The sequence below is a fragment of the Rhinopithecus bieti genome, unplaced genomic scaffold, assembly GCF_001698545.2.
Source record: "Rhinopithecus bieti isolate Rb0 unplaced genomic scaffold, ASM169854v2 scaffold_40655, whole genome shotgun sequence".
In the NCBI taxonomy this organism is placed as follows: Eukaryota; Metazoa; Chordata; class Mammalia; order Primates; family Cercopithecidae; genus Rhinopithecus; species Rhinopithecus bieti.
The window spans coordinates 328,775-346,185 of record NW_016816823.1 but is presented as its reverse complement, the minus strand read 5'-3'; the positions used below and the strand labels follow the sequence as shown (position 1 = coordinate 346,185).

At 37.2% G+C, this 17,411-nt stretch overlaps 1 protein-coding gene across 2 annotated transcripts in view; it reads left to right on the top strand.

Annotated features, from left to right (window-relative positions):
* The window catches only part of ATP6V1H (ATPase H+ transporting V1 subunit H), a 121,514-nt gene that overhangs the window by 9,348 nt on the left and 94,755 nt on the right, over nucleotides 1-17,411 (top strand). For both annotated transcript variants that reach the window (XM_017855291.1, XM_017855292.1), the window contains exons 3-4: nucleotides 1,586-1,688; nucleotides 5,130-5,219. In XM_017855291.1, coding sequence (XP_017710780.1) covers nucleotides 1,586-1,688; nucleotides 5,130-5,219 — 193 coding nt within the window. The remainder of the gene's footprint in view (nucleotides 1-1,585; nucleotides 1,689-5,129; nucleotides 5,220-17,411) is intronic.

Genomic DNA, 17,411 nt, shown 5'->3' with positions numbered 1-17,411 from the left:
GAGGCTGAGGCGGGTGGATCACAAGATCAGGAGTTTGAGAGCAGCTGGGCCAATACGGTGAAACCCTGTTTCTGCTAAAAATGCAAAAATTAGCTGGGCTTGGTGGCATAAGCCTGTAGTCCCAACCACTCGGGAGGCTGAGGCAGGAGAATGGCTTGAACCCAGGAGGCGGAGGTTGCAGTGAGCTGAGATCACGCCACTGTACTCCAGCCTGACAACAGAGTGAGACTCCGTCTCAAAAACAAACAAACAAACAAAAAACCAAAAAAACTATGTTGGTGTTGTTTCAACAGGAAAATATATTACAAAATTTTTTAATTTTACACTTGCTTTTACCCATATTCTAATATACAGCAAGTGCTTTTTCTTATATTTTTTCATTTAATCTGCATAACCACCTAGTGGACTAGGGCAGGTAGTTTAATAGTTGCTGTTTTACTGGTGTGAATAGTGGTCAGATGAATAATGACTTGCTAAGCTTTCACGCCTGGAACTGGAGCTCTTCCCCATATTGACTCAAATGCTGTGCTTTTCCTACCACACTGATGGCTTAAAGGAGTTGACTTGAATGAATCCTGCAGTGCCCAGTGTCTTACGGGGGGCTAGCAAGGCTTTTCTGCTGACACAGCTTTTAGACAAGGAAGGGTTTGTATTTAGAGATTAGGATGGGGGTTTGCCTATGGTATGTTTGAGTCCCTGAGGAGTGGAGAAGTTGGGAAGGTTGAGCTCTGTTTTCCTACAGAGATAGTCTTACCATTTTCAAATTCAGCACCATCACCACTGGGGAAGATGACAGCGGGATATCATCTTCACTGGGGATGACAGGAAGATGATGCTGAATTTGAAAATGGTAAGACTATCTCTGGAGATAGAAGACAGTGGAGATGATTGGGAGGGAGGGAAGATGGGACTCTTGATTGAATCTCTCATAGGAAGGAGTTTGGAAATCAAAAGCAAGAGTTCAGTGATTGAGTGCTGGGGAGGAACCTTGAAGGGTGAAGAGCCAGTGATGAAGCGACCCCTGGAAGAGATGGAGGAAAATAGGAGAGTGTGGGGTCAGGATGGAGAGTTATTTTCCAGAGAGGAGGAAAATCAGTTTTTGTTTTGTTTTTTTTTTCCATCTGGAGGGAAAGAATATACTCGAGAGAAATGGCCATAGAAATTCATATAAAGTGGCTTTGAACTTGATAAATTAGATAGCCATGGGAGTTGTTTGGCTTGAGAGGGGAAATAAGGGTGAGACACTGGCTAATGCTGAGAGGTGACATTTTACTGAGTGCCTACTATTTGCCACATGCTACTAACCACCTTATGTGAATATAATTTTATCCTCAATACAGCCCCTTAGAGGCAATGTGATTATTGTTCACATTTTGCAGATAAATTAACTCAGGTTCCAGAGAGTTCACACTGTCTTATTTGTGGTGAAACTAAGCGTTGAATCCAGGTCTGTCTGATGCCAGGGCCCTTGCGTCAGCCCTTGTGGTTTGCTGCCAAGGAGAGAAGAGAAAGACTGAAAATTCCTCCATCACTTGCTTGCATATTCAACTCTTACTGAACAAAACATCTTATTCTTACTTTCTAGGGGACAGATGATTTCTGCTGAAGATTGTGAGTTTATTCAGAGGTTTGAAATGAAACGAAGCCCTGAAGAGAAGCAAGAGATGCTTCAAACTGAAGGCAGCCAGGTGATCAATAAACATTATCTAATGAACACTTCCTCGTGTCATCCAAAAGTTTTGAAAAATCTTAGTGATTATAAGTGACTTCCAGTTTTTTTGTTATTTTGGAAAAAATGTCATATTGAGTATGTTTACCTTCATCCTTTTCTGTATTTCTGAATATTTTGTTAGAATATACACCTAGAAGACAAATTTCTGGAAAAGAAATTACTGTTTCAGAGTATATTAAGTTTTAAAGGTTGCTTAACTTTTTTTAGAGAATTTTTTCCACTTGGTATTCTTACTAGTAATGTTTGAAATACCTAATATAATTGAAAATCTTTGAATTTGCTAAGTTAAAAGGGTTATCACTTTGATGACATGGGATTACATTATTTTCCTGTTGATTTATTAAGTATTTTTATGTCCTTTGAAAATTTTTTTGGGTGGGCATTCTTTTATTTTAATCTATAAGGTTTTGTTGCTTTTGATAAACAGTCTTTTACATCAAACTCTATTACTGTTTGCCACATTTATAGCAAACATAGTTCCTTTTTTACTATGTATCTTTGAAGTGTTGTGGAGTTTTTTTTTATACAGTAGTTTAAAATGTTTAGTTACATATGTTGATGTTTTACCTTCTTTCATGGTAAGTTTATTATAGAAAAATAAAATACTATTAAGCAAAAGAAAAAGGTTATTCTACCTAATATTGCTCTGTTCAAGGTGGCTTGTTAACATTTAGTGTATACCTCTCTAAATATTTTTCTGTGTGTAAAATAACTTGCACACTTATTTCTATAAATGTGAACTTTTTACAAAACGGGGTGATATGTACATATCTTTGTTCTTTTCATTTGACTGTATATTCTTCCCTCCCCTAACATGCCTGTAAAGATATTTCTGTGGTATTTAAAATAATTAATTTATTATTATTTCCCATTTATGGAAAGTTCCATTGTGTAATTTTCCATTTAATGGATGAACCATAGTGATCAAAACTAATTCTATACTGTTGCATATTTTGGCTACTTCCTTTTTTTTTTCTGTTTTGAGATGAATAGTTGGTAATCTCTTTGTAATTAATTTGAGAAGTGCAATTATCTGTCTGGGTGCAGTGGCTCACACCTGTAATCCCAGCACTTTGGGAGACTGAAGCGGGCAGATCACTTGAGGTCAGGAGTTCGAGAACAGCCTGGCCAACATGGTAAAACTTCGTCTCTACTAAAAATACAGAAAAAAAAAAAAGTGTAATTATTGATTAAACTATTTGAGCATGTGAGAGTTTTGATATAATGAAAATGCCTTCTTGATAGATTGTACCAGTTTGCAGATTCTGCCAGCAGTATGTGAGAGGGCCCATTCCCCTGCTCCAGCACCCACTCTGGGTCTAGCCATTCATCTTTTGGTCATTTTGATAGGTAAAAGATAGTATCTTAACGTAATAGTGTTACACATTTTCAGATGGTTTTTGGCACCTTTTGTATCCATATCAATTGCTTCTGTACTGTCATGCACTGACCACATAACGATGTTTTGGATGTTTTGGTAAGTGTCAGACTGTGTATGTAACAGTGGTCTTGTAAGATTATACTACCGTGTTTTTACTGCACGTTTTCTATGTTTAACTATGTTTAGACACAAGAATACTTACCATTGTGTTATAGTTTCCTATAGTATTCAGTATAGTTACATAGTGTACAGGTGTGGAGCCATAGGTTCTACCATATAGCCTAGGTATGTAGTAGACACTACCATCTGGGTTTGTGTAAGTACACTCTAGGATGTTCGCACAACAAGGAAATTGCCTCATGATGAATTTCTCAGAACTTTCCCCATTGTTAAGCGACACATGGCTGTGTGTTTTTTATTTACTTTTCTATGGAAGGGTTTATAAATCTTATTGATTTGTCAGATTCCTTTATGTTTTAAGTGTACCAGCTTTGTGCATGCCATATTTCCTCAGCTTGTTTGTTGAATTTTTAACTTGGTTTATGGGGCTCTTTGCCATATTGAAGTTTACGTTGTACGATGAAATCTAGTTCTTCCTTTCCTTTGTGATTTCTGCTCTTGGTGTCATCCTTTGAAAAAGCTTCCCCACCCCAACCGCTTGTGTAATGGAACATGCAGCTCATTCACTGTTTGTTCAGCACGTGCACACTGAGTCCCTGCCATGTGCCTGGTGAGACTGGGGATGTATGTTCATAAGACAAGACTTTTCCCTTAAGGAGTTAGGAGTTAAAACAGCCCTTTTTTTTTTTTTCTCGTTTTTTTTTTTTTTTTAACTTGTTTCTTAGTATGTGTACAAAAACAGTTCTTTCTTAATAGCAGTGTCTGGTGTAATGGGCCTTTTATGGGGCAGTTTCCAGGAAGCTTTTTATCCTAACAAAATGGCAGTATATCTGAAAAGAGTTCGGATAGGAATACCTTGGGCAACTTACATCTTTTTGTTTTATTTTTGCTTAAAGAGGTTAAAGTGTTTCCGCTTTAATGTTATGATTAAAAAACGCAATTATTTGTTACTGTTAACTTTTTACATTCAGTATGGTAAGTGGGCTGTTTATCCATGGAAGACATGTTTCATAGATAGTCGTAAGTTGTGGGATGAGTATGATTTTGATAAAATCTCTATTTTTTTTATAGCATGGTTTTTATCACATACTGTTTGTTACATTGGGGATTTATTGAATGAATGAATGAGTGAATACCAAATGAAATACACTTTAATTTATACATCCTTAGGGTAGGGAAGTTTTTCAATGTATGACTCCAAACCTATTACTGAATGATGTTTTTTGGGGAGTGATTTAAGGGATTTTATAGAGTGTTTTGATTTGTACCCTATTTGATTTATATGCTGAGTTTAGAGCCTGGCCCTATAATAAGGTCCAATTCTGCTGCCTATCAGGGAGGCCTCACTGTCTAAAGAAGTCCATATACAAATTGGTCTGATTCTTACAACAGTCCTGGGGAAGTTGGTAGGTAATATATTGTTAGCTCCAGTTTTTATTGAATTAAGGAGAGGTTGTCATGTAGTTGATATGCTGTAGAATGGAGACTAGTCGGGGCCTTCTGATTCCAATCTCTCGTACTCTTGTTGCTCTTGTGTTCTATTCCCTTTAAGTACAACAAATAAAATACTCAAAACCAGTTGTAATTTTTGATTGCCTATATAACTTTATGCTGTCATCGGTAATCAAGAGTTATTAGTGGCTCAGTATATCTATTTAAATATAGTAAACATTCTGAAACTTATCACTAGAAATGTTCATAAGCTGATGCAAGTCTAGTAAGGTCTTCCCATACTTCACAATATTTGTAAAAGGTGTCTGTTTTCTGTAAGTAAAATTTGTTAGTTAATAGTATTTGTATTCTAATTTATGAAAGAGGAACAATGTTTTACTGAAGTTCCATTGAAATGTTGTATTTGCAAATAAAAACAATAACCTTAATTTCATTTTTTTTTAGTGTGCTAAAACATTTATAAATCTGATGACTCACATCTGCAAAGAACAGACGGTTCAGTATATACTAACTATGGTGGATGATATGCTGCAGGTAGGTACATTCTTTACTTAACACATTCGGTGACTTCATTTTTTGGCCGTACCTCACAGTAGCAACATTTTTGGTGAGATTTCACTTAGAACATTGGTTCTTTTCCAGAGCATAATAATATATTTTTCTTATTTATGTGGGTTGTAATTTGCTAATAGAGCTAAAGACAGAGATACTCACACACAGGCTATTTTTATTTTTCAGAATACCAAGTAATGAGTATATATGTTTTTCCCGGATACCTCACAGAGTTTTTTGTTGAATGCCAGCAAAGCTTGCTGTATCACCTGAGGCTTTCTGGATTCTCTGTGTACTTACGGATGATACAACTTCTTCTCATTCAATCAGTCAACACATTTCAGTGCTTATATGTTCTAGGCCAGTGCTGGGCCCTGGAGGTTTGGTGCTTTTGTTCCTTTTGGAAACAGTTTTGCTTATCATTGAAAACTTTTCCAGTTGCATACAGTTTCTGTTTTCTGGTTGCTCATATCCTCAGGTACTGTCCATATGTTCTTATCTATAAATTAACACCATGACATGCTGGTAGCTCCCATTACATTTCAGCGCAGCACCACAGGGTTCTTTGTCTCTCTTTTCCATATGTGTACCTCTTCTGTAATAGTGAGATTGTGAGTTCCTTAATCTCAGTGTGTTTACTTGTTTGTTCTACCCTAAAATACACAGAAAATAGTTTGAGAGTTGTGGACCAATACAACTCAATCATTGAGGAAAAGCAGTGTGGTGACTCTTCAAAGAGCTAAAAACAGAACTACCATTTGACACAGCAATCCCATTGTTGGGTGGATACTCAAAGGAATAGAAATCATCTTACTGTAAAGACACATGCCTGTGTTTGTTCGTTGCAGCGCCATTCACATTAGCAAAGACATGGAATCAATCTAAATGCCCATCAATGGCAGATTGGATAAAGAAAACGTACATATACTCCATGGAATACTATACAGCCATAAAACAGAATGAGAGCACGTCCTTTGCAGGAACATGGATGGAGCTGGAGGTCTTTATCCTCCAGCTAAACTAGTAAACTAACACAGGAACTGAAAACCAAATACCACATGTTCTCAATTATAAGTGGGAGCTAAACGTGAGAACACATGGACACAAAGAGGGGAACTGCAGACACTGGGGTCTACTCAAGGGTGGAGGGTGGGAGGAGGGAGAGGATCAGAAAGAAATAACTATTGGGTACTAGGCTTAGTACCTGGATTATGAAATAATCTGTACAACATACCCTCTTGACAAGAGTTTACCGATATAACACACCAGCACATGTACCCCTGAACCTAAAATAAGAGTTGAAAAAAACACGTACACACAAAAAACAAGCCTTTTACCTAGCGTTCAGTATTTGTTTGCAGTTTTTTATTTTAAACTCAGGGTATATAGTCAGAATACCATGTTCAAGTTTCAGAGTGATTATTTTTCATGAAATACTGTAAGAGTAATTTGTTTCTGTTGTATTCTGTTTTAGTTTTTTCCTCATCCTTGTGCATTTCATTATTATTACTTTTATTTTTTTATTTTTTTGAGACAGGATCTTGCTCTGTTACCCAGGCTGGAGTGTAGTGGTGTGATCTCGGCTTGCTGCAACCTCTGCCCCCCAGGTTCAAGTGATTCTCCTGTCTCAGCCTCCCGAGAAGCTGGGATTATAGGTGCCTGTTACCACGCCTGGATAATTTTTGTACTTTTAGTAGAGATGAGGTTTCACCATGTTGGCCAGGCTGGTCTCAAAACTCCTGACCTTAGGTGATCTGCTCACCTTGGCCTCCCGAAGTGCTGGGATTACAGGTGTGAGCCACCATGCCCAACCTGTTTTTTATTTTTGAGTATGTAAAACATTAACATGTTTCCAAAAGTCAAAACTATGCAGAAAGATATACTCAGAGAAATGTCACTAATCCTAGCCCATTCCCACCTCCCTCTCGTAGGTGACCATTATCATTGTTTTTTTTTTTTTTTGAGACAGAATTCCATTCTGTCGCCTAGGCTGGACTGCAGTGGCGCAACCCTGGCTCACCTCAACCTCTGCCTCCTGGGTTCAAGCAATTCTCCTGCCTCTGCCTCCCTAGTAGCTGGGATACAGGCATCTGGCACCATGCCTGGCTAATTTTTGTATTTTTTTTTTAGTAGAGACGGGGTTTCACCAAGTTGGCCAAGGTGGTCTTGAACTCCTTACCTTAAGTGATCTGTCTGCCTCGGCCTCCCAAAGTGCTGGGATTACAGGTGTGAGCCACTGTGCTCAGCCCAATATCATTGGTTTTTGATTTTTTTTTTTCTGTGAACATAGGCAGACACATGTATATTTTCTTATTTCCCCCTTATTTCTATAAAACACTTATTAGATATAGTCTCTTATTTTTTGCTTGTTTAAAACTTAACAAAATATGCCAGAAATCATTACATGTCAGTTCATAGAGATCTCATCTCCCTGTTCTGTTTTTGACCGCTACATGGTACGCCATTAGTGGATGTACCATAGTTTACTCAGCCTCTGATGTAATGATGGACATTGTGATTGGTTCCAAATTTTAGAATTAGAAATCATGAAGCAAAGAATAACCTTGTGCAAATATATTTTTGTGTTGTTGGGTGTATATTTCATGGTAAATTCTTAGAAACGGGATTGCTGGGTAAGAGGGAACTCCATATGTAGTTTTGTTAAGATATTGCCAGATGTTCCATTTTGCATTCTCTCTTTTTTTTTTTTTTTCCTTTTTTTTTTTTTGTGGAGAACGGGGTCTCGCTGTATTACCCAGGCAGGTCTCGAACTCCTGGGCTCAAGCTATCCTCCTGCCTCTGCCTCCCTGAGAGCTGGGATTACAGGTGTGAGCCACCGCGCCCGGCCCCATTTTGCATTCTCATCAGCAGGGTGTGAGTGCCTGGTTCCCTGTAACCTTCTCAACAGAGGGCATTGTCAAGCTGTTACATTTTTGCCTATCAGAATGATGTCCAAGGTTGAACATCTTCAGATGACCTTATAGGTTGCTTTTACATTTTTTTCCCTGAATTATTTGCTCATGTCTTTGCCCATTTTATTTTTAAGAGTAAGAGGTCTTTATATATTAGTCATGTATCTCTGATACAAAGTGCAAGTATTTTCTCCCAGTTTGTAATTTCCCTTTTTGTCTTAGCTTATAACGTTTTTCACAGGGTAACACAGTTTATTTTTATTTTTTATGTAGTCTAATTTATCAAATTTTTTTAAAATCTAGATTTTGAGTAATAGAAAGCTTTTCCTTATACCCGAGTTTACAGTGGAATTCACCAAGGTTTTTTTCTAGTACGTGTATAGTTTCATCTTTAGTTAGACATTTGGCCTGCTTAGAGTTGGTTCTTGTCTATAGAGGTGTGTGTCTAATTTTATGTTTTCCAAATGGCCATTCAGTTGACCATTTATTAAATTGTCAGTCTTTGCCATAGTGGTTGGAGATGCTGCCTTTAACATTAAACCTCCCTATATAACTAGGTTTATTTCTGTACTTTTTATACTTTGCTTCTGGAATGCCTGTGTATTCATGTTCCAGCACCACCCGGTTTAATGATAGAGGATCTTATGGCTAGTTCCCTTAGCAGTTTTTTTTCCCCCCAGTATTTACCTAGGTATTCTTGAATGTTGTTTTTTTTTAAATATGAAATGGAATGTCAGCTTATTTGATCTATGAAAAAGTTTGTTGGCATTTTTACTAAGTTGTGTTAAATCTATAGGTTACTATTAAAAAAAAAATCAAAACAAGGCCTGGCACTGGCTCGTGCCTGTAATCCTAGCACCTTGGGAGGCTGAGGTGGATCGCTTGAAGCCAGGAGTTTGAAACCAGCCTGGGCAACATAGTGAGACCCTGTCTCTATTTAAAAAACTAATAATAAATGTATAAGTTAACTTAGGGAGAAATGACATCATTATATTACTGAATTCTTCTGTCCAAGGACAAGGAATGCCTTTCCATTTGTTAGGTGTGTCTGTGTCTTCAGGAGTGTTGTAATTTTCACATAATGGTTTTGCAACATTTCTTGTTAAGTTTATACCTTAATATTTTATCTTAATTATTACTGTTAAAAACAGCATTTCTCTTCCATTTTATCTCTGAACTTTTGTTTGTTAATGTATATGAAAGTCATTGATCTCCGTATATTTTCTGTTTTGGTACCTTAGTGAATTCTTTTATTTGAATTAATTTTGTGATTGAATTTTTCTCTAATTTATAAAATTTGTGAATTATAAATTTATAACATTTTAATTAAAAATTTTTAATTAAAAATGTATAATTATCTGTTTTTGCAAAAGCATAATTTTACTTCTTTTTCAATTCTTATGGGATATAAAACATAATTTTACTTCTTCTTTAATTCTTATGGGTTATAAGAACTTGTCAATTCTTAGTTTTTGAGTGCTATTATTAAGAATAGGTGTTGAGGCTGGGCGTGGTGGCTCAGGCCTGTAATCCCAGCACTTTGGGAGGCCGAGACGGGCGGATCACGAGGTCAGAAGATCAAGACCATCCTGGCTAACACGGTGAAACCCCGTCTCTAATAAAAAATACAAAAAACTAGCCGGGCGAGGTGGCGGGCGCCTGTAGTCCCAGCTACTCGGGAGGCTGAGGCAGGAGAATGGCGTAAACCTGGGAGGTGGAGCTTGCAGTGAGCTGAGATCCGGCCACTGCACTGCAGCCTGGGCGGCAGAGCGAGACTCCGTCTCAAAAACAACAACAACAACAAAATTGGTGTTGAGTTTTGTCAAAGGCTAAAATTTTTAATTAAAAATATAATTATCTGTTTTGCAAAAGCATAATTTTACTTCTTTTCAATTCTTATGGGATATAAAACATAATTTTACTTCTTCTTTAATTCTTATGGGTTATAAGAACTTGTCAATTCTTAGTTTTGAGTGCTATTATTAAGAATAGGTGTTGAGGCTGGGCGTGGTGGCTCAGGCCTGTAATCCCAGCACTTTGGGAGGCCGAGACGGGCGGATCACGAGGTCAGAAGATCAAGACCATCCTGGCTAACACGGTGAAACCCCGTCTCTAATAAAAAATACAAAAAACTAGCCGGGCGAGGTGGCGGGCGCCTGTAGTCCCAGCTACTCGGGAGGCTGAGGCAGGAGAATGGCGTAAACCTGGGAGGTGGAGCTTGCAGTGAGCTGAGATCCGGCCACTGCACTGCAGCCTGGGCGGCAGAGCGAGACTCCGTCTCAAAAACAACAACAACAACAAAATTGGTGTTGAGTTTTGTCAAAGGCTATTATTTTCTGGGTATCTGCATAGATAATTGAGTGACTTTTTTCCCTCTCCTTAGATATATCAGTATGGTGAATTATAGTAATGGATTTTATAATACTGAACCAACCTTGCATTCGAGGTTAAATCTCACTTGGTCATGTGTCTTATTTTCTTGATATGATATTGAATTCTCTTTTCTGTTATTTAGGATTTTTGCCTCAGTGTTCATATGTGTAATTGGTTTATAATTTTATTTTATTTTTTGTTTTCTTCATTTGGTTATGTATCAGCATTATACTTGCTTGATAAAAAGGATTTGGCAGTTTATTTGCTATGCTTTGCAACAATTTATTTAGCATTAGCACTACAAGCTCTAATCTAAGTTTTGGTAAAATTCCCTTGTGAATACATCTGAACTTGTTGTTTTTGGTGGGGTAATTATTTGATAGCTTTCTCTATGTCTTCTACAGAAATTGGTCATTTGAGGCTTTCTATCTCAAATGGTGATAATTTTGATAATCTGTATTTTCTCTGGAAATTATTGTATTGAAACTTTTACATTTATTTTCATAGAAGACTGTAATCTTATTAAATCTTATGCTTCAAATTTTTTTCTCTATTTCCATATTATGTCTCCATGTCATTTCTTAGTTCATTTATTTGTGCTTTCTCCTTTTTTTTTCCTTGATTAATTAGTGTTTCTCCCCCATTTTGTTAATTTTTTTCAGAGTCAGGATTTTCATATTAATTGATCTGTAGTTTTTCTGTTCTCTACCTTAATTTCTGCTTTTGCCTTTATTATATTCTTCCTTTACTCTTTTTTGTTGTTTACTTTGTTCTTTTTCTAGCATTTCAAACTGGGAGTTTTAACTTATTTCAATTCTTCTATTAAGAAGAAATAAATATTGGCCAGGCATGGTGGCTCACGCCTGTAATCCCAGCACTTTGGGAGTCTGAGGTGTGTGGGTCATGAGGTCAAGAGTTTGAGACCAGCCTGGCCAACATGGTGAAACCCCATCTCAACTGAAAATACAAAATTAGCCAGGTGTGGTGGTGCACGCCTAATCCCGGCTACTGGGAGTCTGAGGCAGGAGAATCACTTGAACCTGGGAGGTGGAGATTGCAGTGAGCCGAGATTGTGCCATTGCACTGCTGCCTGAACAAAAAGAGAGAAACTCTAACCCCTCCCCCCCAAAAGAAAAGTATTTAAATATATGCATTTTCCTTTGATTACTGCTTAAAGCATATCCCTTCAGCTCTGATATGTAGTGATTTAGGATTTTCTTAATTCAGTTTCTGTGTTCCCTTTCACAGAGGGTTGTTTAATATTTATATTTTAATTTTCAGGCAGAAATGCTTAAAACATTTTGTTAAAGATTTCAAACTTTATCATGTTTTAAAAACATTTCTACTTTATGGAATTTACTGATACTTTTTTTATTAGTATATGATCAATTTTATAAATGTACCAGGTGTACTTGAGAAGATGTATTCTTTCTTAAGGGGTATAAGTTTGATTTATATTTATCAGATCTACTTTATCGATGATGTTATTATTTAGGATACAGGTTTTCTATACCTTTACTTTTTGTCTACTTTTTTCTTGGTCTGCTTTTTTTTTTGTACTAAGAGTGGTATGTTAAACATCTCCCCCTTATAAATGCATTTTTTACTATTCTAATATCTTTTGTAGTTTTCACTTTATAAAGGTGGATGCTGTATTTGGTGCATATATACACATTAGTGTTATATTTACAGTGAATTGTGGTGTTTATCATTAAAAGTGTCCCTTTTATCATACTTAATACATTTTGGCTTAAATTATACTTTAATACTGGTATGGCAACTCATGGCTTCTTGTTTCTACTTGTCTGCATATCTTTCTTTGCCTGTCCCTTTTTTAGGTGAATCATTTTGTTCTAGGTAAGTCTTTTGTATACAGTGTAGATTTGGGTCTTGTTTGTGAGTTGAAACCCCTTTTTCTTTTAATAGGTAAATTAAACCATCCACATTTATGAATATTACTAAGAAATTTGATCTCAACTGTCATACTGTGTTATAATTACTGTGTGGATTACTATTTTATTCTTTATTATGTGTTTTGTTTGCATTTGTATTAAACTTTTTTGGCATTTAGGAAGTTTTCTGTGTTCTATTGGTTATCTTTGTATTTATATTCCTTTAATGCTGTTAATCCCCTGTTTTATTCATTTACAATTTCACTTGTCATTTTTAATAGTATTTTTTGATTTGCAACAATCAATGAATTTATTCTACTTTTCCTCTCCTCATTTTTAGTGGCTATTTTTTACTTTATCAGGACATACAACATTTATATATTATTATTCTACCCTTGTTCCCACTTTTGTTTTGTTATATTAAATTTTCACCACTGGGTCTTTTGCCGAAGTTTTCCCAGGGATCTCTTGATTAGATGAAGCTTATCTGCTAGTAGGTTCCTCAAGAATGTTTTATGTTTACAGTAGTCTTTAAATTTTTGCATTAAAATTTTTTCCTGTAATCTTAAAGAGCAGCTTGGCTGACACAGGATCTCTGGTTCACAGTTCTTTGACTTTTGAGTCTGTTCTCTGTTGAACACTGTATAATTTAGTTTTAAATTTTGAGACCATTTTGCTCTTTTCTTTCATTTCTTTCCTGAATTCCATCAGCTATGTTTAAGTTTTCCTTTATTAGGGGCACATTTCTCAGTTTTGGTTTTGAATTTCTGATTCAAGGTGGTATTTTATTTTTCTAGATGTTTGAGGATATTTAATTCAGTTTGCATCGTTATGTTACAGTTTTGTTTTGCAATTTTTTTGGGGGAGAGAAATTTCATCACCTGAGATATTTTGATTTGCATCTTTTGGTTTCTTTTTATAGTAGTTTTGTATCTGTGTGGGGTTCTTTCATCTATTCATATCATGGATTTGGGTGGTTTATAATATTCTCACTCAAGAGTACCGTTTTTTTTTTCTTCTTTTTTTCTTTGATACATGGTCTCACTTTGTTGCCCAGGCTGGAGTTCAGTGGTGCAATCTCAGCAATGATTGCAACCTCCACCTCCCAAGTTTAAGTGATTCTCATGCCTCAGCCTCTAGAGTAGTAGCTGAGATTACAGGCTTGTGCCACTGTGCCCAACTAATTTTTGTATTTTTAGTAGAGGTGGGATTTCGCCATGTGGCCCAGGCTGGTCTCGAAATACTGGCCTCAAGAAATCTCCCTGCCTTGGCTCCCAGAATTCTGGGATTCAGGTGTGAGCCATCGCACCCGGACTCTCTCTCTCTCTCTTTTTTTGAGATGGAGTCTCGCTTCATTGACCAGACTGGAGCGTAGTCTGGCTCACTACAGCCTCCACCTCCTGGGTTGAAACGAGTCTCCTGCCTCAGCCTCCTGAGTAGCTGGGACTACAGGCGTGCCCCACCTTGCCCAGCTAATTTTGTTGTATTTTTAGTAGAGACGGGGTTTCACCATGTTGGTCAGGGTAGTCTCGAACTCATGACCTCAAGTTATCCACCCGCCTCTGCCTCTCAAAGTGCTGGAATTACAGGCATGAGTTACTGCGCCTGGCCTTTCTCTCTCTCTTTTTTTTTTTTTTCTGGTGAGATGCAGTGTTTGTTTTATTCTCTCTCTCCTCCCCCTTCCTTCCTTTCTTTTCTTTCTTTTTTCTTTCTTTTTTTTTTTTTTTGAGACAGGGTTTTGCTCTTGTCATCCAGGCTGGAGTGCAGTGGCACAATCTCGGCTCACTGCAACCTCTGCCTCCTGGGCTCAAGCGATCCTCCTGCCTCAGCCTCCCGAGTAGTGGAATTACAAGCGTGTGCTACCACGCCTGGCTAATTTTTGTATTTTTAGTAGAGACAGGATTTCATCACATTGGCCAGGCTGAACTCGAACTTCTGACCTCAGGTGATCCGCCCGCCTTGGCCTCCCAAAGTTCTGGGATTACAGGTGTGAACCACCACACCTGGCCTCTTTTGTGTTTTGTGTTTTTTTTTTTTTTTTTTTTTTTTTGATACAAGCTCTCACTCTGCTCACCCAGGGCTGGAGTGCAGTTGGTGCCATTATAGTGCACTGTAACCTTGAACTCTTGGGCTCAAACAATCCTCCCACCTAAGCCTCTTGAGTTACGCCTGGAACTGCAGGCGCTTTACTACCACACGGCTTGTTAATTAAAAAACTATTTTAGTTGTTAGATGGATGAAGAGTACTCAATTATATGCCAAGGCTGGCAGTTTCTTTAATAAATGACTTTCTTTTGGTGTGGGGTTTCGCCAGATTGATGTCCTTTGGATTTTTTTTTTTGGTCTCATTTTGTCTTGCAGAACCCTGAAGTTTCCTCTTTTGTTCTCTTTTTCTTTTTGCCACTCAATCTCCTAAAGATACTTTTTTCTTCTTTTCTTTTTTTTTTTTTTTTTATACTTTCATTATCTCTCAAAAATGATGCCTTTCCAAGACTGCTCCCCTGCTCCTGTAGACTGTGCTCTGGGTCTACCAAGTAGTCTTTTCAGTTTCTTCATAGTTAGAGTTTATTTTATTTTTATGGTGGTGATTGTAGATCCACCTTAGAAACTTTTTCCTTTCTATGCGCATAATCTTTCCTTCTACACACATTTTTCAAATGCATCTTATCAATCCACAAAAGCTTGTGGTGGAGTATGAAGGAGATAGCTTTTGCTTGGGACTTGGTGTTTCTTTTTATTATGGTTTAATTACACAATGTGAATTCTCTGTCTTGTTATCCTGAGGGCATGGGTTTTGTTGAGTTTTATTTGATCTTTTTTTTTTTTTTTTTTTTTTTAGACGGAGTCTCGCTCTGTCGCCCAGGCTGGAGTGCAGTGGCCGGAATCTCAGCTCACTGCAAGCTCTGCCTCCCGGGGTTTACGCCATTCTCTCGCCTCAGCCTCCCCGAGTAGCTGGGACTACAGGGCGCCGCCATCTGGCGCCGGCTTAATTTTTTGTATTTTTTTAGTAGAGACAGGCGGTTTCACCGTGTTAGCCAGGATGTCTCGATCTCCTGACCCTCGTGATCCGCCCGTCTCGGCCTCCCAAAGTGCTGGGATTAAGACTTGAGCCACCGCGCCCGGCCTATTTGATCTTTTTGTTAACCTTTATTTATGAAAGATCAGTGGAGAGATTCAGATTTAGGTAACTGGTATTATTCTCATCCACCATTTCAATGTATGTATATGTATGTGTGTATATATATACACACACACTATATACAAAGTATATATGTATACAAAGCATATATACACTATGTATATACTATATACACACTATATACAAAGTATATATACACACTGTGTATACAAAGTATATATACACACTGTATACAAAGTATGTATACAAAGCATATATATACTATGTATACAAAGTATATATACACACTGTATACAAAGTATATACTGTATATATACAAAGTGTATATATACTTTGTATGTATATACAATGTGTGTGTATATATATATGCTTTTTTTTTTTTGAGATAGAGTCTTGCTCTGTTGCTGAGGCTGGAGTGCAGTGGCCTAATCTTGGCTCACTGTAACCTCCACCCACCAGGTTCAAGCGATTCTCCTGCCTCAGCTTCTGAAGTCACTGAGACTACAGGCACATGCCGCCACGCCCGGCTAATTTTTGCATTTTCAGTAGAGATGGGGTTTCATCATGTTGGCCAGGCTGGTCTCGAACTCCTGACCTCAAGTGATCTGCTTGTCTCAGCCTCCTAAAGTGCTGGGACTACAGGTGTGAGCCACTATGCCTGGCCCAATGTATATATTTTTATTTTTTTAATTTTATTTTTGTTTTCTTGAGACAGGGGTTTGCTCTGTCACCCAGGCTAAAGTGCAGTAGTGTGATCACAGCTCACTGCAGCCTCCAACTCCTGGGTTCAAATGATCTTCCCACCTCAGTCTCTTGAGTAGCTGCGACCATAGGCGTGTGCCACCACACCTGGCTAATGTTTTATTTTTTTGTAGAAATGGGGTATCACTATGTTACTCAGGCTAGTCTTGAACTCCTGGGTTTAAGCAGCCCTCCCACTTGGCCTCTCAAAGTGCTGGGATTATAGATGTGAGGTACTGCACCTGGCCCTCATTATAGTTTAGCAATTGATTTTATTTGTAAAATTTTAGTTACATGGAGAAGTTTATATATACCTTTATCATTCAATTCCTTGTGCTATTTATAATAATTTTCTTTTTCTATTTTTAATCCTATCATTTCATCCTTATCACTTCTGAACAAAATGCTTTTCAACAGAATTGCTTATGTTTCCTCACATGCTTAGTTTTTAGCACATGATTTTGAGGATTAAATTGTTTTCTTTGCCTAGATGTCAACAGCAGTTGCTAAGTGTACCTGACCAGAAGGATTTCTTTATCCTTATTCTCTTAAAGATCTGTAACCTGGGTACCTCCACCAATGAAGCAATGATGGCTCATCTGAATTTTGGATTCCTTGATAAAATCATTGTCACAACTCTTTCAAATTGTTATTCTAAACAATAATGACTCATTACCTAAGGAGACAGTAGGCTATTCCTCGAATAGGTAATTATTAGTGTAGACCAATATTAACCAAAAAACAAAAAAAAAAAAACAAAAAACACTATATTTAAAAATAATTAAATGTTAATCTGAAAATAGGAATTTTTTGTTTATGTGGTTATTTGTGCTTTTAAAAAGTATTAAGACCCACAGATCACCGCTAAAGAACTTAACGTAACCAAATACCACCTGTTCCCCAGTAACCTAGGGAAATAAAATAAATAAATAAATTAATAAAAGTTTAATCAGAAAAAGTATTACTATTGCTGATATGGTGGTGTAGTAAAAGAATTTTGAAAAAGGTATTGCTGTTTAACAACTATATGCACATAATGAACCAGGAAGTGGATCTCAGCCAATGATAGAGAAAATTTAGGTGAGTGGTGAAGTTTTAATGATTGGAACTAGGAATT